The following is a 24,553-nucleotide window of genomic DNA, read 5'->3' as shown; positions in this document are numbered from 1 at the left end:
TGTCCTGAGATAATAATCAAATAAATTTCTATATACTGTAAAGTTAGCCGTAGTTTCTCACATACGGTGTGAGTGGCCTTGTCACGAGACGGTGGGAATAACTGCATGGAGTCATTTAGCTGCAGTAACTCAAACACCAGAGACTCCCTGTTACACTATTGTGGTACTCAAAATGTTTTCCCATGGTTGACAGCTCTGTTTAGATACAGGTACCAGAGCAGCGCTTTTTCATCCTATTGGTCAACGTCAAGGAACGTTGTCGGAGTTGTCAGACTAGTAAGTAAATACAAAAAAATATGACATGTTAGACCTTTCGTCAGGGTGGTCACTGATTGTCACACTACACGGGTTAAAGATGCCCGTTCGTCGTTCCCAACGTTCACATTTGGGTCAAAGGCTGGAAATTTGTAGGATTTCGTAGAAAACTGGAATACATACCTAACATGACGATACTGGACCCCGTGTATTGGACAGTGTATTGCTGCCTGCTGCTATATTCATTATTATCATCGCTTATGTTTGGCCGTCTTAATATTATGTCTGCATTTCCACCATGCACGACTCATTGTAGTAGTCTTAGTCTTGTAGTGTGTGCAGAACCCAGGATTTACAAGTATTAGAATTATTATTAGGTTGTCAAGCACTGAAGGTGCAGACACCCTATTGTTTTTCTGTTTTATTATTAGGATGTCAAGCACCGAAGGTGCAGGCACCCATTTGTTTTTCTATGTTTAATTATTATTGTTACGCCACTTTCGCTAGAACTCCATATTCCATACAGTCGCTTTTTATGAAATTCGGCACATTCATAGACATTGGTCTCAATTGTCCAAATCCAAAATTGCTTTCCAATCATGCCAACCATGCGTCTAGTGCCACCAACAGGTCAATTTTGCACGTTTCACATGGCCATATCCTGCACCCCGTTTATCCCACTGCCACAAACTTGGTGTCATATCATGTATCTCCTCATGATCTACAACTTCCGCGCTGACCCCCCATTGACTTCCGCCAATCAGATCTTCCGCTATTTAGAATTTTCTGAAAAACAATCTTTCGACATCTCTTCCGAGGCCATTTGTCCAATTTCAACCAAACCAACTTTGTTCAATTCCTTTCGCTCCCCACCTTAAAAAAAACATCCATAGTTTTGAAATTTGTCTCAATGTGGGCGCTACAGATGCAAGTGTATTGTGGACATTGCCACATAAACAGAAAATAGGCGCATCTTCTGAAAACCTGGTCAAATCTTCACAAAAATTGGTTCCCAAGTCTAGCTTTCTCTACTGAATCTGCTGCCATGTGTTGCATCCGGTTGGCCAAAGGAAAATGGTCACTACTTCTAGACTGTCAGATTTTAACGCATCCAACATTGGGACACTTGGGGCTGAAGGTTCTATTGGCTAAAGAAAGATGAAGTCAATTGTCGAAACAAGATTGCCACAGGCCATATGGTGCCACAGGCCAATCAACATTCAGGAGCCTCGTGTTAAATTTGTCCAATCTTAATGGAATTTGGTGGACGTAAAGTCACGCTTTGACCATTTCCCCCATTTTGAATTGATTGCAAAACCTACTTGGACATTTGTTCCTAGGCCATTTGTCCAATTTTAACAAAACCAATTTATTGGATTCTTTGGACCTTTTTTGTTCAAATTCACCAACACAGTTCCGAAAGTCCAAATAAAATGGCCGCCACAGACAGAAACATTTTGGCAAATGCAGCGTAGTCAGGAAGTAGGTGTAGCTTGTAATCGCTAGTTCCGATGTGAAACAAACAGGCTATTTTAGACTCAGCACACTATTTTACATTAGAAATATTCAGTTTGGTTCACACAGGTCAAAGCCATTTCACGGCCAGAGGTCATAGAGCGCACATCTATTGTTCCATGTAACAATACATGTGCATCCATGTTTGTCCTACAATAGGCGGGTGGGTGGAAGTGGAGGTAGTTGTATCTGCAGGGCAGCAGCTGTTTGCGGGAATTGTTGTCGTCGCTCTCCAGTTCGACCACTGGTATGTCTGCGTTGATGATGTCAGGCTCGTCGTTAAGGACGATGTTGGGTAAATTTGGAGGTTGACGCCATACGGGAGGATGGGAGTCCAGGTCCAGATCCAGGGGAGTTCTGATGGGTAACATAGGATACAAAGAATTACATTGATTAGCATTATACTGTACGATGGCCGCCACAGACAAACTTTTTGGTGAAAACACCGCATAGACATGAAGTAGGCGTAGCTTGTAAACGATAGCTCTGATGTGAACCAAACATGCTGTTTTAGACTCTGCACACTATTTTACATCAGATACATTCAGTTTGGGTCCTGCGGGTCACCGCCAGAGATCATCAGCTAACCAACACTGATGCATCAAGAGCTTTCTCAAAAACGAATGGACACATTCTCAAACATGAACATCATTTGGATGTTTTGTTCTCTGGTCCCAGTTCAGTGATGCATTGCTGCTGCTTTGGTTCCCTCAAACAAAAGCCAATGGGATTTTTCCATGGGATTATTGCAGGAAATATGCTTTGTGGCAAACAAAAGTTAGGTACACGTTTACTTACACATTAGTGACATGCTTAGTTACGCGTTTTGTTCAGCAAGATAATATTCATAAATGAACACCCCTTGTGATTTCTGAAGCATAAATTAATTTTATTTATTGTTTTATTTGTTTTTTATTTTGCAAAGCCCGATCAGAGCGATTTTGAATCATAAAACAAGTGTGAAAACAAATAAAGACTATTTCTCTTTTATTGTAGATGTATTTATCTAATATCTATAAATTATATATTTTTCCCTCCCCGTGCCAGGGTTTCCCCAGAAAAGTTGTTAGGGGGAGTGATGCTGAGTGTGTCCCGTTATGCACAGAGCTTTTAATTATTTCTTTTATTTATTTATTTTTAAACCTGTACTGTCAGCATGCTGGGCAACACAGAGTATTTGTATGCCATTGCATCTAGGACAGAGGAAGTCTGAAAAGTGGAGCTGCAACTCTTTATTCATTCTTTAATCATCAAGAACTGCTTGCAACAACTCTGTCCTATGGAGGACCCGTAGGATGACAAGGGAACAGCTTTTTATTACACAACCGCCACCATTCTCTCTCTTTGGTAAACTATCTTACAGGTTTTGGTCTATAAACAACTAATCGACATTACTACTCAACAGACCTGCCAACCTGAATGCATTTTGTGTACCAACCAACCCACGCACTTCTTGGTCAAAATACGCAAGTACAAAATGCCAGCTGAAACCACAAAAAAAACATCATTCATAGAAAACGATCAATGACTACAAAACAATACCGTACTTCTTTTCAGTATTTAAACTTCAACCCTTGCATTGGACCAGATGCTATGACCTTGTGATTGTGGTTCTGTAACCTCTCACTCAGTCAACATCCAGAGTGCAGCGGTACTTTATTATCCACTGAGGCATAATGCTGCATTGCTAGGGTAAAATGGGAAGTCGGGGAGTTATAATTAACTACAAAAATGTGACAGTATTGGTAGCATATGAAACGTGAGATGCACCGATCGATTGGCCCGTTTTCAGCTTGATCAGACATGACCGGTGACCAGCCAATCAGTGACCGGCTGATCAGTGTCAGATATATTCAGATTCTGTGCACACCCAAGTACCATATATATAAACACAAATTTTCCAAGAAGATTGCATAAAAATGTTCGGTAAATTTACGAGATGCATTTCAAGTTATATCTTAAGAGATTAATTTGTAGAATAACTCAACATAAAAACATCAGACGACATGTATTGATAAAACAGTGGGGGTGGGTAGCACAAGATGCAGCCATGGGTGTATAACCCCGGCCGCGAGGGAACCAGCCATGCGCACCACACATAGGCCAGACGCCCCCATCCGCAGCAAGCCCGAGCACCCATCCATGTAACAGAGTGCGTTCAGTGCAGGCCACTTGAACCCCAACTGACACCCACCTCAACAAGGGGCCCCGGAGAGCACACCAGAAACCACCAGGCGCAAGCCGCCCGGACCCGAACCCAGCCTGCAGCACGGTGCTTTTTTTTTAATAAAGTGGTGGTACTTTTGACTTACGAGTTTAATTCGTTCCATGACAGAGCTCATAATTCAATCTGCTCGTAAAGCAAATCAATTTTCCCCATTGAAATTTATTGAAATGCCATTAATCCTTTCCAGCCCCCAAAAAAACACCCCAATTTATTTTTTACGTGTTTTTAAGTAAGAAAAATGTATTTATAAATAACAAATATTGTATAAAAACATAATAGAGAATGTCGAAGAGAATCGCTCATGTTTTTCTATGATTTCATGCTTTAATTCATTTGACATCATCCGCTTCTTCTCAGCACTTACTTTCTGAGGACCCATGGTTAGAAAAAAAGAAATTTGGCAAAATAACTGCACATAAAGCACAAAACACAAAAGATGCTTCCATGGTCAGGTAACCATGTGAAGTGAACGAGTGAGACGCAGGATGCTGGCCGGATTCGCTCGTCACGCCAACTAGCGGCAGCATACCTGAAGCTCACTCCTCATAACTCACATTTTGCTCGCAAATCAATACAAAAGATTGACGGCTCGTAACTTGGAAAACTCGTATGTTAGTGCACTCGTAAATCAAGGTACCACTGTATAAGGAAGTTGAGTGAAATAAAATACACCTAAAATAAAAACACATTGTTTTTATTTTCTTTAATAAGAGGAATGGGACACGCAATCACTCATCTCCTATGAAGGAGACAGGGGTGCAGTTTGCACCCCGATCGCTCCCTCAGATGACCAAAACGTAATAGCATTTTTGATCAACAAGATCATGCTTTCTTCTGAGAGAGAGAGAGATTTCTCGAAACACAGGAGTACTTTCTTTTTTGTGTGACTCTAATAATACGCTTTGCTTGTAGATGTATTTATTTTCCACCGTGCGTGACGGGGAGGGTCATTCTTTCGTGAGTCGTGTGCGGAATGGATCCTGGGTCTTGCAGTTCGTAGTGCTATTTACTCTGAGGGAATTTTGACATCTCTAGCTTTTGAAACTATTTAAATATGGCATGCACTGAGCTGTATTGGAACATTTGATGGTGGTAATTACTTTTTTTTTTTCCGGGGGGGGGGGTTCCCAATACCAAAAATGAAGCCAAAGGATTTTGTATTTCGCTAGTTACAGGAAAAGTCACTATTATTGTCACTATTGTGTTTGTTAATCTTGGCAGGTAACTCATTTCCCATCAGAACACTCTACAATTGCATCAAAACAACATCACATCAAAATCTTAAGTAGCAGGCAGTGCTATTTCCTAAAAACCTTGTTTTCATCGTCTCCCATCACAGCCTCAGTCACTTTAATATCTTAATTCAGCCTCATGGCTTTGCCCAAATTAAAAACTGGTTAAATCAGAACAGTTCATTACTTGTTTTTCAAGATTGTGTTCTTATACTTACTGACCTTACTTACTAACACTCTTTAATGTGTGACCAATACAGACAATCCCACCTTTGGCTTCAACTCATTTGGAGGATTCTCCTTTGCTGACCTGGCCAAAAACACGGGAGAATATGCTTTTGGACAGAAAGGTAAGTCACAGGAACCATTTTCACAAAGCATCTGAGGATCATCATCCTAGGAGTTTCACGAAAACTTCAACCAGAAGTAAAAGGAGAGAAAAAAGTATTCCTCGGAGAACATCAAAGTTGGTTATGAAGCTTTGTACACACTTTCCACGAGGAGTAGGGCTTCTCTTTTGAGAGTGAATGGCGATGCTCTTTAACATACTGAGAATGGAGGTCTGAGAAATGGAAATATTATAGCATTTTTTTCTTTGTTTAGAACATGTCGTGACTGATGGGCCAATGATCTTAATACGCCGTCAAATATTACACCTACAACTTCAGGGAAACCAGTTATGCTTGCCCATTTTTCCTGCTTCCAACAGCAAGAACTGTGTGACTTTGACATGGGCCAAATTATGATGGCTTGATGACTGGGTCAGAGCATCTCCAAAACGGCAGGTCTTGTGGGGTGTTATGCAGTGGTTAGTACCTACCAAAAGCGGTCCAATGAAGGACAAATGGTGAACCGGCTTATTGATGGTTGTGGGAGCAAGGCTAGCCCGTCTTGTCCGATCCCACAGAAGAGCTCCTGTAGCACAAATTTCTGAAAAAGATAATGCTTGCTATGATAGAAAGGTGTCAGAACACCCAGTGCATGGCAGCTTGCTGTGTATGTGGCAGCAGGGCCGCAGACCGGTCAGAGTCTGAATCACGTTCGCTTTTAAATCATGTGGAAGATCCGGTGCATGTGCGTCATTTATCTGGGGAAGGGATGGCACCAGGATGCACTATGGCAAGAAGGCAAGCTGGCGGAGGCAGTGTGATGCTCTGGGCAATGTTCTGCTGGGAAACCTGGGGTCCTTGCATGTATACGGATGTTAATTTCACACGCACCATCTACCTTAACGTTGTTGAAGACCAAGTACACCCCTTCGTGGCAACTATATTCCCTGATTGCAGTGGCCTTTTTTCAGCAGGATAATGCAACCTGCCACACTGCAAAAAGAGCTCAAGGTGTTGACTTGGCCTCCAAATCTCCTAGATCTTAATTCGAATCGCACATTTGTGGGATGTGCTGGAACAACAAATCCGATCCAGGAGGGCCCCACCTCACAACTTACAAGATTTAAAGGATCTGCTGCTAATGTCTTGGTGCCAGATCCCACAGGACACCTTCAGAGGTCTTGTGGGGTCCATGCCTCGACAGGTCAGAGCTGTTTTGGCAGCACTAGGGGTCCTACACACTATTAGGCAGGTGGTTTTAATGTTGTGGCTGATCAGTTAAATAATCATTGTTGGAAAGTAGCATATTCCTAGTTGCCCCAAAATGTATCGCCACAAACACCTTCTTTCTTCATAAAGAGCACAGGATCTTAGATGGTGTCCAAATAATATATTTTAATGTTAATTGTTCCATTGACCACAGATAAGCACATCCTTTCTTGGGAGGAGAGATGTGTCAGGACCGCTTGGCAATAAACATATTAAGAGATTGGATAGTTTGGTAAGAGATGGAATCGTTTTTGTGCAAAGTGGTGTGGTGAACGCAATTCGCTGGAAACTTCTACCAGGTTAGGACAGCTCTTAAATAAGAGTAGTTTCCTAGGTTAAGAAAGTTGGGAAAAAGCTGTTCCTCCTACACATAAAAGTTGGATCAAATTGACTGACTTTGGCTGACTAATTTCATATACTGAGACACTAGATTAATATGTCCCACATGTGCTTTAGTATCCTGTGTTGATTCAATCTTTGTTTTATTTTTTTAATTTATTTTTTTAAAGGTTTTATGTTTTTATTGATTAGGGTTTTGATTGTTTTGTTTTTAATTTTTTTTTTTAGACTCTAACTTCTGCTGGGCAAATACTGGCGCTACAGTATTTGAATCTACCAGATCCTCGGCACCAAAGAAGGCTGGAGAGGAGGGCGGCAGCGATGAAGAGGAGGCTGCTGCTAATGTGGAAATTGACTTTGAGCCAATAGTGTCTCTTCCAGAGGTACCCCACCCATGGTCAATTGTAAATGTCAACATTTGAAATTTTGAACGTAAAAACATTCTACAATATCAAAACAACATTGAAAACATTCTACAACAACCAAATCGCTTTTAGTGGCAACAATAGATTCCATAAGGAAGCATTTGGCATCAGTTAGTACAGAGCATAGACTGGATAAAAACCTCACCCATTGGCTTCTGAACATACCCTTGGCAGGTTTGCTGGGATGGGGCGACTGAAACCACCAGACAATTGGAGGAAGGAAGAAACCAGCCCACGATGCTCTCAACTAATACTAGTTAACCACCTATTTAATTTAGAATGGTTCATATTCATAAACATGCGTGCGTGGGTAAGAACAAATCTGGCTAGTACGCAAGTGTCTTGAATACTGCAGTGATTCTGCATATACAGCCTTTCAGTGAAAGAGGCCCTCTAACCTTAATCTTCACATGGTCCACTACCATCTTCTTTGTATTGCTGATGTTAAAGAGACAATTTTGTTGAATGGTGCAAGCACAACCACCTACATTCCTCAATAGCAGTCATCAGAGAACCTCTGCCAGTGACAAGTTTCACTGTTGTATCTGAAATTAGATGTTTTTACGCATGATTTAAAGGGGACCTATTAGGCTTCTTTTCAACAAGTTAAAGTCTGAGGTCCCCAAAACTTTTTTTTTTTGCTGAAAATACTACTAAGATTATGCATTTAGTAGGGATGTTAACAAGAATCGACTATCAATTAATTGCTGATAAGAATTTAATAAATAAGATTCAAATTAAACAATTAAGTTAACAATCTGCTGTCTTGTTGTAATTGTATCAACGGAAGTTTTACGCTCGTGCACAGTGCATGGCGTTTAAAAGGCTGGCACATTCTGCATGCAGTCCCTCCCCGGAACAACAAGGGGCAGTCGAGAAAAAAATAACTAACCCTCAACTCTTGCAAAGACCAGACCAATGAAATGAGGAGAAACGGCCTTCGCACCGAGTCATGAAATCTCAGAGGAGCGCAGCCTTGCGTCATTGTGTAGGTCCCCACGCGTCATGGCGCCACCCCCTGGTGACGTCATGAGCTTTTATGCTTTTATATCAATTGGTCGTTGATTGTTAAAGATTAACACCATTGAGGAGGAATAAGGAAATTCCTTTAAATTTGTATGCCTACATTCTAACATGCCTTTAACCCATCCTGTTCCAGGACTGTTTGTTCAGTTGGTGGAGCCACCCTCCTAAGGCCTCTAGTTCTGTGAGCCAATGGGGTTTAAGCACAAGTTCCGGGTTCTGTGAGCCAATGGGGTTTGAGCTTTACTGCCTGGTTCCGTTAGGGTTAGACTCTGAACAAATTTGAGGCGAGCAATAAGCAATGTAGTTGCTCAATCTTCACTCATATTAGATCTACAAGGCGTAATTTAAAAGTTTGTTCAAGCTTTTCCATAATCGGTCCCTTCAGCAAAAATTTGGGATGCACTATGTAAAAACTTTGTTTTGTTAATACTTTTGAAGAAAAATTTTAACCTCATACCATGTGTATGCACAAATCACAGATGAGTCCTGAAAATTGATCAAGCAAAGCTTTAATTCAATCCGATTGGAATATTGGAACCACAATTGGTAAAAAAGAAATGGTAGATATTCAATATTATACAATATTACTCATTCTAAATACAAAAATGACATATATGCATCTTTAGAGGTCGCCAAGATCTGTTTACGAGGAGTGATAAATACCAGATCACCTAGTTTCCACTGCCAAAAGAAACCCCTCTTTCATTAATAATTATTCATATTTACATTCTATTATATATGTAATGACCTGGAGCCGCAACTCAGTCACCAGACCAACTGCGCCGCCCGAGACCATGCACTACACTCAACTGCACTGTTTTCGCTGCTGCAACGCCTAAAATTCCCGATGGGGATTAATAAAGTTTAATCTTATTTTATGTCCAAGCCCTCCATTGGCTTCTTGGCTACAAGTATGAAACCACCACCATTCAACTAATAATGGAAATGACAACTTTTATATCACTATTTCTCCATCAACTTATTATACTTATTTATATTCAACCAAAGTGCGATCCTCCGGAGACTGCATCTACTGGCTCCATTACAGCAGCCAGTCAGCGTGCTCTACGCTGCACTATATGACTGGGTTCCTCCACGTCCTTTAAGTCTGGGCGGGATAATGGAACTAAGTTGGCAAACGCAAAGTCCCGCAAATCTCCATGAAAGTTTTTTTCACCCACTTTTTATATATATTTTTTTCATATTCCAAAAGTTTAAATGTTGAAGAACCCACTTAATATAACAAACAAGTTCAAGGATCACTAAATTGTTTATTTTGTCAGTAAATTAAGCTTGTTTTAGTGTTATCTGGGGGGCGTTGTGTAGGTATGGTGATCGATTAGCATCGTTGGTTTCACTGGCTATTGCTATTGAGTTTCAGGTGAAACCCCTCCCGTATATAAACCAGCAAGACAGTCAGTCACCTGGACATGCCCAAGGACGTGCTTGTTTTGGGGCCTATATTAACATCTATTAATGATACAGAAATTATTCAATCCTCAAAGAAAGTGTCTACGAAACTAAAGTTTCACAGAACAATATGTTGGAGAAATTCTCCTGCGTAGTCGGTGAGGTTAATCTGCCCACTAGAGGAAAACAAAATAGTGTTAAAGATATTTATTATGCAGAATAAAGAGAGATTCAGTCACGCTTCAAAGCAGTGTTCTGATCAGTCTACCTCTACTTTACTTGAAGAGGCTTGTATAGTCATGAGAGTTTGTGTCCCATTCTGAGACTTGCCATGTGATTCACTGTTGTCTTCAACAAAGAAAAACAAAGAACACTTTCAGTGCCAGGAAAGCATACGTTGAGTATTTACACAAATGGTCCTTTTACGAGATGACGACTATAACACTTGAGACAGTCGTATACAGGAATGTAAGATCCCCTGTGAAAGAGTAGGGCGTCACCAAACAAACATATGCCTCAGCATTTAGACATCACTAAGTGGTAGAATTATATCATTCATTAACGTTGATCATAATTTTTCTCAAATAAATTTAAAAATAGCCTACACCAACAACCTGTGCCGACGGTGTCACAGCGCTAAATCCGAATAGTATTGCATTAGTAAAAAGTAATATGACAACGTGATAACAGGATTTACTTGAATTTACTTACTGGCACTCAAGTCAGTCAAAAACATATTCCATGTTTGTGTCGTCACACATGGAGTGTGCTTGCAGCTCCAGAGTAACCCGTCTGAATCGTGTCCATTTAATTTTCGTGTAGTCAGTTTGAATGGAACCACGTTGTTGGGAACTTTCACAGGGAGTGATTTCCTTCCACGGAGATACCGTGAGACAGGACTCTGTGGACTTGCATATACACTCACCGGCCACTTTATTAGGTACACCTGTTCAATTGCTTGTTAACACAAATAGCTAATCATCACATGGCAGCAACTCATTGCATTGAGGCATGTAGACATGGTGAGGATGACTTGCTCAAGATTCAAGAGGTTTATTCGTCACATACATATACATACTTTCATACATATATGCAGTGAAATGTAATGCAACGCACCCGGTGATAACACACTATGTCCTAGGAAAATTTTATTTCTAATAGAACAACTAACTGACTCCTAAAACGTAATACAGTAAGTCGAATACTTATAGAATAAAGTAAAAAATATATAGAATTAAATAAAATACAATAAAAATAAAATAAGATAAAATGGAAAAGATAGAAGGAATATGCTTATATGTGGAATAGGCAATTATGTATATACAGATATGTACTTTAAAGTGGCATGTGAATAAATTGAGGTAGTGTTAGGGATAATACAGCACAGTATACAGCAATACGGCATCACAAACAACCCTGAACAGTGACAGTGTGCGGTACAGTATGCTACACATATACAGTAGGTAGTGGAGCCTATGTGTATGGCTCAGTGAGGACCCCTGGAGAGGACATCATTGACAGTTCTAATGGCTTGCGGGAAAAAACTCTGTCTCAGTCTCTCTGTTCTCGCTGTGTGACTGCGGAGGCGCTTGCCTGACCGCAGCAGCTGCAACAGTCCGTTGTTGGGGTGATGAGGATCCTTCATGATCCTGCGGGCTCTGCTACTACACCTCCTGGTGTATAACTCCTGCAAGTGGGGGAGGGTAGTTCCAGTGGTACGTTCAGCTGAACGCACCACCCTCTGCAGGGCCCGTCTGTCCTGAGCAGTATAGCTCCCAAACCAGGCAGTGATGTTGCCTGTCAGGATGCTCTCCACTGCTCCAGAGTAGAAGGACTTGAGGATCCTCACCGAGACCCGGAATTTCCTCAGCTGCCTGAGGTGGTAAAGGCGCTGCCTCGCCTTCCTCACCAGAGTGTCTGTTTGTAAAGTCCATGTTAAGTCCTCTGTGATGTGGACTCCCAGGTATTTGAAGCTGCTCACCCTGTCAACAGAAATCCCGTTAATCACCAAGGGCACGTGCGTCCTCGATTGTGATCCTGGCCTAAAGTCCACAATCAGCTCCTTAGTTTTGCTAAAGTTCAGGTGGAGGCTGTTGTCCTGGCACCAGAGTGACAGGTCAGCCACCTCCTCGCGGTAGGCCTTCTCGTCGCAGTCGGTGATCAGGCCCACGACAACGGTGTCGTCAGCAAACTTGATGATGGTGTTGGAGCTGGACCTGGCCACACAGTCATGTGTGTACAGGGAGTACAGTAGGGGGCTGAGGACGCAGCCCTGGGGGGATCCTGTATTCAGGGTGAGGACGCTTGACATGTGCTTCCCCACCCTGACCACCTGGGGGCGGGCTGTGAGGAGGTCCAGGATCCAGGAGTGGTCAGATTTCCAAAAAGCAGGGAGCGAGACGGTCTTGCTGTAGTTCAAACTGAGCATCAGAATTGGAAAGAAAGGAGATTAAAGTGACTTTGAACGTGGTGTGGTTGTTGTTGTCAGACGGGCTGGTCTGAGTATTTCAGAAACTGTTGACCTACTGGGATTTTCACGCACAACCATCTCTAGGGTTTACAGAGAATGGTCCGAAAAATAGGAAAATATCCAGTTAGCGGCAGTTGTGTGGACAAAAATGCCTTGTTCATGTCAGAGGTCAGAGGAGAATGGGCACTGGTTCGAGACAATAGAAAGGCAACAGTAACTAGATTTTTTTACAACCACGGTATGCAGAATACCGTCTCTGAACGTACAACACATCGAACCTCGAAGCAGATGGACTACAGCAGCAGAAGACCACACCGGGTTCCACTCCTGTCAGCTAAGAACAGGAAACTGAGGCTACAATTTGCACAGGCTCACCAAAAATGGACAATAGGAGATTGGAAAAATGTTGCCTGGTCTGATGAGTCTCAGTTTCAGCTGCGACATTCAGATGGTAGGGTCATAATTTGGCGTAAACAACATGAAAGCATGGATCCATCCTGCCTTGTATCAATGGTTCAGGCTGGTGGTGTTATGGTGTGGGGGATATTTTCTTGGCACACTTTGGCCCCGTTAGTACCAATTGAGCATGGTTTAAACGCCACACCTTGTTGCTGACCATGTCCATCATGGCTACTTCCAGCAGGATAATGCACCATGTCACAAAGCTTAAATCATCTCAAACTGGTTTCTTGAACATGACAATGAGTTCACCGTACTCCAATGGCCTCCACAGTCACCAGATCTCAATCCAATAGAGCACCTTTGGGATGTGGTGGAACGGGAGATTCGCATCATGGATGTGCAACCGACAAATCCGCAGCAACTGCATGATGTTATCATGTCAATATGGACCAAATCTCTGAGGAATGTTTCCAACACCTTGTTGAATCTATGCCACAAAGAATTAAGGCAGTTCGGAAGGCAAAAGGTGGTCCAACCTGGTTCTTCCTAATAAAGTGGCCGGTGAGTGTATTTTAGGATAGGTAGTGGTAGCCACCTTCTAACTTTTAAAATAAACAATAACACACAACACGTTTATTGGCTCTCATAGTGATCTCTCAGTCACCGTCATGCTCTTCCAGCCATGTGCAGACAGGGCTCCTCACACAATGCAATGTCTTAAAGCGACAGGTCCCGTCCCTGCCGGGGTTCTGTCTTGTAAGTGTTTTTAAAAAGACAGGCGAAAATACATTTGTCATTTTGAATTCCCATGTTTAATTTATATTTATATATTTATGTTTTCCCCCAGATATTCTTGTTGAATATCTGGGAGTTGGTTTTTTTGAATTGAGAAGAAACCATTAATCTATTAATTTCATATATAATGTGTTATATGTGTATATGCTCATGTATAAAGGTGTTTTTTTTATATAAATTACAACAAATTGATATGCTACGTCTGTCAATCACATCACAATTGTGCTGGTATTTGGGATTAGATAAAATCTTTGTCTACTGTCTATTGGCTTAAAAAACATAATATACATTTTGGCTCAATACATTAGTCTGAAAGGGTGAGGTTTAGAGGCTTCTAAGCCTATAAGGTATTAGTGTATAAACCACAAGACTGCAAGATTCCCAATTACACGACAGACAGTTGTGTAGTGTGAACAGTACAGCGATCTGACGACTTTGAAAGTCATGTAGTGTGCCCATGGCATAAGTGTCCTTGCTGTCGCTGAGATTTTGCTTCAGCTCCTTCTTTACCCGCTTCAGTTCTTTACTTGTCACCAGACCTGAAGGTCAGACCCTTCTTGTCATTGAGGAGGGCCTTTAGGTCACTAGCAATCTGAGGCCTTCACATGTGTCTCACAATACACCAGTCTCTGTCTTGGAAAACACATACCTACCCCAGTAAATCAACAAAAGGTTTTAGGCTGCCCAGAACTGTACCCTAAATTACTGGCTACTGTGTCTTGTAAAAATAATATTATTGGCCTTTTCATGTAATGCCAATACGTTCCGGAAGGGCCCTTGAAAAAGTCTTAAAGATAAAGTCAAGAGGTATGGTCAGGTGAGATTGATCTTACACCCTGACTAAACTTGCAGTGGGTCCCTCTCTTATACCCTTTTCCCACTGCAACAAAAACCCGATAACACCCAGTTACATCTGGCATTTTTCATCAGTGGGCAAGGAAAAACCCTGGGTTCAGTCCCGGGTCAAATGACCCTGCAATAGACATGGGTTTTAATCAGCTCCACCTCCAATCGGCACTGATGTTTACAGGGCACCCGGGTCAACCCGCTTATTTCCATACGAAGTTTGTTTTTATTAAAAATAAATAGATTTAAACGGGTAAACTCAGGAATTTCGGTGTACCTTATAATTGCATTGCATTTCACTATTTAGTCTACTGTTACTTTCAGCGTGGTTATGTGTTTCAGGTGGAGACCAAGTCTGGCGAGGAAGATGAAGAGATCCTGTTTAAGGAGCGTACCAAGCTGTACCGCTGGGACCGGGATCTCGGCCAGTGGAAGGAGCGTGGGGTGGGCGACATCAAAATCCTCTTTCATCCAGTGAAGCATTTCTATCGGATCCTCATGAGGAGGGAGCAGGTGCTGCGAGTGTGCGCCAACCACACCCTTTCCACAGCCATGGAGCTGCAGCCCATGAACACGTCGGCAAATGCACTGGTCTGGACCGCCACAGATTATGCTGGTATGGACCTTTCCAAACACAAATCAAACTTGTAAAATTGATAGAAAATCGCATGCGCCCAGATTCCGTGTTTCATTTTTATGTCGAGGATTGTTATTTATTGTTGTGCTTCCTCATTGGGATAGGGTTTTTTGAAAACTTGCCAGTTGCTCAACCTGGTGCAGACTGTTTTGCAAACTGAAATTTAAATACTAAATTTCTAAATACTGAGGAAAACTTGTTGTCTCAAGTAGTAAAATTGCTTTTAAAGCAAAACATTATCATATTTCAAGGCAATTAAGTATCAGTTCTAAATACGAAATGAATAAAGCTTCCTTCTTGAAAATCAACTCTTTTAAGCAACTACAACTGCCTAAAAAAAAAACTGTCTCGACTTTTATTTTAGAAACATCTATGACTTTCCACATCAAGCACAGATGGTAGAAGCCACCTTCTTGTTAATTCTGGATGATGGGGATGTGATTGGGAATGTTATTTAAAAAGAAAACATTGTGCAATACTGCTACCTGTATATTCAATTTGGTAGTATTTTACCATGAAAATATGCAATTTGACCTGGTTTTCAATCATGTTTCTTTGTTGTTGTTTTTTTTTAGCGCCACAAACTGTTTTAATTGGCTGTTTCATTATTTACTCTGCCTTCCCAGAGGGTGACGGCAGAGTGGAACAGCTGGCTGCCAAGTTCAAGACAGCAGAGCTTGCCGAGACCTTCAGGAAGACTTTCTCGGAGTGCCAATCCCGCTTAGGACAGCCGAGCAGTCAGCTGACCTCCCCCCAGCTGTCCCGTGTCCAGGACCACCACAGGGATACCAACCCTCGGGTATTCCTTTCAGTCGTTGCAGATGGCCAGCTCCTAGGCATCATCACAATGGAGTTGTTCGCCCACCTGGTCCCAAAGACGGCAGAGAACTTCCGGGTGCTCTGCACGGGTGATAAGGGCTTCGGGCTGCGCAACTCCATCTTTCATAGAGTCATACCAGACTTCATGTGTCAGGTGAGGAAGGCTGAATCACTTGTCTAAATCCGAGCGGATCAACATGTATAGCTGTCAGTGTTTTGCCATTGGTGTGTGTGGGTGAATGTGAGGCTTAATTATAAAGCGACTCCCCTGGACGAGAAACAGCACTATTTCAAAGGCAATCATCTTTTCAAAAGTTAGCAGTTTGGAAAATATTTTTGCATGTGAATTTATAGAAGCATCCCCAAGATTTCTCAATCCTGAATAAAGTCCTGAATAAATCAATCCATATAACCCCTGAGACGTTCATTGTGCCGTTTGAAACTTTGAGCAGACATGGATGATATAATTTTATTATCTAATGGCATATACATTCTCTAACATATGGCCATCATTCACAAAAAAAATTCCACAATCTCTTAAGCTGCTTGTTGTCACGCAACAAAAAAATCTCATCCCCATAATGTACACTCTTCCACAGCGCATTAATAGATTTAACTTATTGGAAGAGATCATTTTAGATCGAGATAGAATTATCTTTGAGGCGATAACACCATCTTAAATGTGCACATACTGCAGACACACAAGTTCTGAAGTAACTTTTACTTTGCAACAGCGATAATTTAGGTCTCAGTGCAGATTAAAATACAGATTCATGAAATATACATATGACGATTCATTCATGTCTGTATGTATGTCAAGACATACTTTATTTTACAGTGTGAAACAATGTTGTCATACAACGCATTACCTGTGTTCCAAATTTTTATGCAAATGATATTTTTCTAAGATTTTATAATTTTTTAATAGTCGATGCAAATGACGCTCAGTATAATTTTCAAGTCATCAACCGTTAGGGTAGAATTTGAATGTTATTGAACAAACCTCCCAATGATAACAGTATTTTTTTCAAAAATAAAAAACTCAAAATGCACTGTTCCAAATTATTATGCACAACAGTTTCAAAACATTTTATCGGTTGTAAAGAACTGAAAATGGTCATTTGTTGAATTTGCAGCATAAGGAGATAATATTTACTGAAATAAAAAGCTATTTCAATCAAAAGCCATTTCAATCAAAAACATCTTAACAGGCCAAGTTATATGTTAACATAGGACCCCTTCTTTGATATCACCTTCACAATTCTTGCATCCATTGAACTTGTGAGTTTTTGAAAAGTTTCTGCTTGAATTTCATTGCAGGATGTCAGAATAGCCTCCCAGAGATGCTGTTTTGATGTGAACCGCCTCCCACCCTCATAGATCTTTGCTTGAGGATGCTCCAAAGGTTCTCAATAGGGTTGAGGATGGGGGCCACACCATAAGTTTCTCTCCTTTTATGCCCATAGCAGCCAATGACACAGAGGTATTCTTTGCAGCATGAGATGGTGCATTGTCAAGCATGAAGATGATTTTGCTACGGAAGGCACGGTTCTTCTTTTTGTACCATGGAAGAAAGTGGCCAGTCAGAAACTCTATATACTTTGCCAAGGTCATTTTCCACACCTTCAGGGACCCTAAAGGGGCCTACCAGCTCTCTCCCCATGATTCCGGCCAAAAACATGACTCCACCGCCACCTTGCTGACATCGCAGCCTTGTTGGGACATGGTGGCCATCCACCTACCATCCACTACTCCATCCATCTGGACCATCCAGGGTTGCACGGCACTCATCAGTAAACAAGACTGTTTGAAAATGAGTCTTCATGTATTTCTGGGCCCACTGCAACCGTTCCTGCTTGTGAGCTTTGGTTAGGGGTGGCCGAATAGTAGGTTTATGCACAACTGCAAGCCTCTGAAGGATCCTACACCTTGAGGTTCGCGGGACTCCAGAGGCACCAGCAGCTTGAAATACCTGTTTGCTGCTTTGTAATGGCATTTTAGCAGCTGCTCTCTTAATCCCATGAATTTGTCTGGCAGAAACCTTCCTCATTATGCCTTTATCTGCACAAACCCATCTGTGCTCCGAATCAGCCACAAATCTCTTCACAGTACGATGGTCACGCTTAAGTTTTCGTGAAATATCTGTTTTCATACCTTGTCTAAGGCATTGCACTATTTGACGCTTTTCGGCAGCAGAGAGATCCTTTGTCTTTCCCATATTGCTTGAAACCTGTCGCCTGCTTAATTATGTGGAACATCCTTCTTAAGTAGTCTTTCTTTAATTGGGCTCATCTGGAAAACGAATTATCACAGGTGTCTGAGATTGATTTCAGTGATCCAAAGAGCCCTGAGACAGAATACCGTCCATGAGTTCAATTGAAAAACAAAAAATTTAATGTTTATGACACTTAAATCCAATTTGAATAATAATTTGGAATGCAGTGTAGATGGTGTGCATACTAAGAGTCTTGCACTATCAGAGACGAGTGTGCCTGCATTTTAGAAAACCGTGGCATTTTGCACCTCAGACTGACTTTAAACTTTTGGATGTCAAAAGTTTGGTCATTCAGAGTTAGTCACCTTTTAACAGAGAAGTCCTCCATGTAGTCCTCTCTGAAAATGAATGTAGGATGCTTCATAGCTACAGACTTATAAATACGGCCCTGATTATCAGGATCATTCGGAAAATTCTCCTGTGTTTTTAGCCAGCAAAGGACTAAAATGAAAGCAGTGCCATTCTCCATATTACAAGTCATTGTACCATCAGAATGATTTTGAAGCTGTTATTTTAAGGTCGACGATCATATTAGAAGATCAGATAAAGAAGTTACATGGTGTTGCTTTTCTTTTTTCTTTTTTTTTTTTTTTCTTTTAACCTGTGCTGTCAGCATACAACACAGTATTTGTATACCATTGCATCGAGGACAGAGTTAATCTGCAAGTGGAATTCAAGTTCTCAACCTGCAATGCAAGTCTTTATTAATTCTTAAATCAAGAACTGCTGCAGTAACTCTGTCCTTTGGATGAACTGTAGAATGTCAAGAGCACAGTTTTGGTTATAGAGAACCACCACTAACCCCCTCTTTGGAGAACTATTTATCATGTTTGGGTCTATAAACAACTGATCACTACTCCAAGAGGGGGAGAATCACCACGGGTGACACAAGTAAACATCAAACCAAACAACATTTACACAGAAACATGAACACAGAACAGTTAATTAGGTCCAGGAAAACTGGAACTACAACTGGTCACATGGCTTCTTCCTGTCATCGTTATGGCAGTAAATGAGGGTGGAAAGGAGAGCATTGCAACCAGGAGGGTGCTGGGGTGCACGAGAAGAACGCGTGCGTATTTGCGTGCGTGTGTGTAAGATGTCCACTGGTGAGTGTACATGACTTATCCCCATTAGTACTGGTGTAGAGGGCCGGTATTATGTCGCGGTGCCTTCAAGCAGCGGAAAGGGCCCCGAACTCCACAGCCCTGTAGACACCCTACGGCTGCAGGAAACCCCGAGTACCCTGCCCTGCGGCCACAGAAGACCCCCGGGCCCCCAGAGAAGCCAAAGGGCCGTGGAGCAACCCCCACGCCCAGCCCCGAGGAGCATTACCCAGTCCCAGGGAGCACGAGGAGACCCCGCACCCCAGGGGCACACACAACCAACCCCCAAGTGCAGGCACAAAACGCAGCCGCAGGCACAGAACCCAGGCCACAGGCGCAAGGCATGGACCACAGGCCTGGATCCCGGCCCATGGTGACGGACCGACACCCCGCCTGATGGGCGGGCGGGCCGGCAGGACTCCCATGCCCACCCACAGCCCGCCCAAGGGGGGGGGGGGGTGGCGCCCCACCACAGCCAACCACAGCCAACCACAGCCAACCTACAGTGATCAACCACGGGCACAGAGCGGTCCACCATGCGCCACCGCCATGCCGGGCAGCCCCTGTTCAGCCGCCGAGCATGTGGACCATAGAACAGAGGGCGCCAATAGGCACCCCCACCCACAGAGCAAATGTCTTCATCCACAAAACCCATTTTGAACATTTTGTGTTCCATGATATGGGCTCTGTGCAAGATCTTGGGTGAGTTGCATTTTGGAGTTGCGTGTTATAGAAAAGGTGTTATTGCAAATAAGCTTCCACAGGTTGATATTGGCGGGAACAGCAAGGTCTCTTTACGATTCCATTGTAGGTAAAGATAAGGTGTCATATGTTTTTAATAGAAGTTTGTGGATTCTGGAAAAGGGATTTTTCAAGTGACCGATATGAGTGAGATGTTCAATCATTTGAGGTGGTTGTAGGATGCCGTTTGTAAATTTGATTTTACATTTTAGAGACTGCTGTAATTGAAGGAAGCCGTGGCCACCGATATTTTCCCTTGGGCTTACGGATATAAGCAAATTGTTTTCAAAAATGTGTTCCAGATGAGTGATTCCTTGTCCTTTCCAAGACCTAAAGATTATTGGTCTGTTTTTAACCAGAAAATCTGGTTCGTGCCAGATTGGCGTGAATTTGGTTGGAGATAGTGTGACCACAGAGTCTGAGGAATTTTCACCCGGCTGACAGAGTTGTTGCGATAAATGAGTTTTTAAAGCAATTATGTTTCCTTATTGATTCAATAAGGAATCGGAGATCAGATGATAACTCCTGACATTCAGTTTGTTCAATGTCCCGCCATCCATGGACCAATTGTTGCTCTGGTTGTAACCATTTAATTATAAATTGAAGATGGTTTGCTAGATAGTAGTATCTAAAGTTTGGGGCTGCTAGGCCTCCACAGTCTTTGTTTTTTCTGTAGTGTTGCTAGTTTAATTCTCACTATCTTGTATTTCCAATAAAATTTATAGAGTACTAAACCAATGTACTATTGGTTGCACTGGGGTCATTGAAAAAACATAGTTTATTTTTGGAAATATATTAATTTTCACTGCTGCTATCCTACCAATTAGTGAGATGGGTAGGTTGTTCCATCGCATGAGATCTTCAATGGATTTGAGCAATGCAGTGAAGTTAAGGGTAAACAAATCTGACAGATTGGTGGAGATATCAATAGCAAGGTATCTAATATTGCCCGTTGTGATGGTTAAGTGAAGTTTCTGGGTTGCAGCATTGCAGTCCTCCCCACAGAGTGGTAAGACTGTGGTTTTAGTCCAATTTATTGAATAGTCTGAGATAGACCAGAGGTGTTCAATCTTATATCTAAATTCTCAGCTGTGATATTGGGTTCCGTATGTACAACAAGATATCGTCTGCATACAAACTGATTTTGTGAGCCTTTTGAATGTCCTTTTTGTATGCCTACGATATTACTGTTTTGATGGATGGCCGCCGTGAGGGGTTCAATAAGATGGTGAATTGTAAAGGGGAGACTGGACGTCCTTGTCTTGTGCCGCGTTGTAGAGTGAAACGCTGTGAAGTGTAACTATTGGTAATGACAGAAGCAGATGGAAAGTTGTAGAGGATTCTGATCCATTGAATGAGTGATTCTCTAAAGCCAAATTTGTTGAGGATTGAAAAGAGATACGTCCAATTAACTCTGTCCAATGCTTTTTCGGCATCCAAAGAGGCAATTATGGTATTAAAGTTGTTCCTTTGAGATATGCTGATCAGACTGAATAAACGACGCCTATTGCTGGATGAGTGTCTGCCTTTTTACAGAGCCTGTTTGGTCTGGGTGAATTTAAAAGGGAATTACTTTTTCAATTCTGTTGGTTAGTATTTTACTTAAAATCTTAATGTCGCAATTAATAAGTGTTATGGGTCTATAACTGGAGGTGAGGGTTCGGTCCTTATTGGGTTTGAGTAAACCAAAAGGAGACCAGTATTCATGTGTGGAGGCATGGTGGAGGTTGACCTCTGTAACCATTCTGATGAATAATGGGGAGATAAGTGGCCAGAAGTGTTTATAAAATTCCACTGATCCAGGTGATTTATTGTTGGGCATAGAGCAGAGAGCTTTCCTGAGTTTTTAATTTCAAGAGTAAGTGGTTGATATAAGGTGGTAGCCTGCTCCGTCGAAAGTTTAGGAAGGTCAAAACCATCAAGGAATGAGTGAATGTTTGCTATATTCGATTCATTATAAAAGTGATATAGGTTATTATAATAGTCTCTAAATATGTTATTGATCTTGCTGAGAGTATGTTATTCTACCCTGTGAATCTTTGATGGCTGTAATAAGTGTTTTTTCTCTATCGCGTTTCAATTGATTTGCAAGAAATTTACCTGATTTGTCATGAATTCAAATAATTTGCTCTTATTCCTTGCATAAGGAATTGTGTCTTTTGATGGATGTATTTATCAAGTTGAGATGTCATTGTCCGGATCTTATCTCGGATTTGCTCAGTGGATGAGTGGGCTTGTTGGGAGTGCAACTCCTTTAGTCGCTGTTCGAGTTTATTTTGGCATTTTTGTCCTTTCTTTTTCTTGTGAGTGGAGAATGAAATAATACTACCTCTTAGAACTGCCTTAGCTGTTTACCAGAGTAAGGATGGTGATATTTCTGGGGCGTCCTTCAGTTCAATGAAGGAAGTCCATTCTCTGGAAAATCATTCCGTGGCACAGTGGTTGAAAATCACTGCTCTAAATCATCCTATTCCAAAACAGGCTGTTTCTGTGTGTGTAGCTTTAAATGTAAATGAGCTGCCAGGCCCCTTGTTATGTGAGCCAATGGGGTTTGAGCAAGAGTTCCGGGTTCTGTGAGCCAATGGGGTTTGAGCAAGAGTTCCGGGTTCTGTGAGCCAATGGGGTTTGAACTTTACCCCAGGTTCAGTTGTATTTAGTCTGTAAACTGTAAACTCACTGATTTCATCTTATCAATCCAACAAAATCTGTTTATGAACAAATTTCAGGCCAAAAATAAGCAATTTGCTGAATCTTTACTCTTATTAGATCAACCAGGCCGACTTTAAGAGCGTATTCAGACCTGTTGTTCAGTTGCTTTCTTCCGATTCAGGGGAATAATGTTAATGTTACACTTGTCCGATTCGTGTTCACACTGCAACGCTCAACAGCGAACCAAAACTTGTAAACAAACCCCATGCACTTCAAAACTGTTTTGTGATTGGTCAGAAATTCAGGGAAGTTACGAAGATTTCTGGAAACCACTCGGGAGTTTTTCTTCGCCCGGTCAAACCACCCCCCCCCAGTGGGTTAATCGAAAACACGCGCAGCAGAGCGTGTGTGAAATTGCTTTTGTTTCTATTCTCTGGTTGATATACCAGTGTTCGGTATATGTGCAACATTTTCATTTTGAGCGAGCATCAAGGCTAGGTCCTGTGTGTCCGTGCCTCCTGTGCTCCTAGCTCCTCGCACTCCAGACTGTTGTAGCGAGCATGGCGCGCAGAGACTCCACCTCACACCCATCTTGCATGCAAGTGCATGCAAATTTCCTGAATTTCTCAATCCCTATGTTCTCTTATTTCACTTATTTACAATTAAAAACTGGAGAAACATTATACTTTTCCTCTCTGTTGTATCTGACTGGGCTTTTACGAAGTCCAGTTGACCGCAGGTCCGAGCGGTCTGCAACATGGTGGCGCGCCAACGTTCAAAAACAATGGGAACAACGTTCCCTTTTTATAGATTATTTATTTCAACACTTATAACATCGTTTGTAACTACTTTTAAAGCACAAGGTCACTGAGGTGTGGATATGGTGTGGTTTGAGCTGCCACACCTGATCTGGATGTAGGTAATTGGGGACCCAGGATCAGAGTGGCTGCATACCTGTTGCTTGTTGGTTGGTCTAATGAGCAGCAGGTAAAACCCCCATCCCCACACACACTCAGGAGAGAGGAGCCCTGTCATGACCTGTGTCCATCTGCTCCGGGGCTTATTCTATCAAGCCCCCTCTCCACAATGAACTTGTGTGTTTTCTACAACCCTGTCTTCTTTGTCTCTATGCGAAAGATCCCTGAAAACGCCACTTGTTTGGCGCGTGGTCAGCAAAACTGCCACAGTCACATATTATAAGTGGATTTTGCAACTCTGGTGACATGATTAGAACAATACGTTTGACTCATAATATAAAATTATCACAATTATAATTTTTTATATTATAAAAAATAATAGTAATAAAAAAATCCAGATATGAAAAATATGGTGGAGCATGTGCTGGGCACTCACCCAACATTCACTGATACACAGCGCAGCAATACTTTAGTATCCGAGTTGTGACGGTGCATTGCTGAGGTAAAATTTGAAGTGGGGGAGTAATAATTGAACACAAAAATGTGACTGTAATGTTGGCATATTAAACATGAGATCAGTGTCTCCGTGCCAGTCCAATGTACTGTACTCTTAAAAATGCAGATACTCAAACCCACTACCAACGTAATGGAACATATTTGTTGCTGTCCAAAAAGAACGAAATAAAAAAAATGACGGCTGTTTAGAAGTACTTCAAGGAAGATAAGATCAATTATTTATCTATCGCCTGACAATATTCCAAAATTGTGCAGACAATCTATTGCTGTCACTACAGCAAAGTGTCTTCGCTGTTTGTTCATAGTGCATGAGCTCCGATCATGATGAAAGGTTAAAATCTTTTTTTGAGAAT

The 24,553-nt window shown here is 41.8% G+C and overlaps 1 protein-coding gene across 3 annotated transcripts in view; it reads left to right on the top strand.

Moving 5' to 3' along the window:
- The window catches only part of ranbp2 (RAN binding protein 2), a 71,900-nt gene that overhangs the window by 45,779 nt on the left and 1,568 nt on the right, over positions 1 to 24,553 (top strand). For all 3 annotated transcript variants that reach the window (XM_080019014.1, XM_080019013.1, XM_080019012.1), the window contains 4 exons: positions 5,490 to 5,579; positions 7,395 to 7,549; positions 14,883 to 15,156; positions 15,804 to 16,150. In XM_080019014.1, coding sequence (XP_079875140.1) covers positions 5,490 to 5,579; positions 7,395 to 7,549; positions 14,883 to 15,156; positions 15,804 to 16,150 — 866 coding nt within the window. The remainder of the gene's footprint in view (positions 1 to 5,489; positions 5,580 to 7,394; positions 7,550 to 14,882; positions 15,157 to 15,803; positions 16,151 to 24,553) is intronic.

This window comes from Zeus faber (assembly GCF_960531495.2).
Source record: "Zeus faber genome assembly, chromosome: 18".
Lineage (NCBI taxonomy): Eukaryota > Metazoa > Chordata > Actinopteri > Zeiformes > Zeidae > Zeus > Zeus faber.
This window is presented reverse-complemented; position numbering and strand designations above follow the sequence as displayed.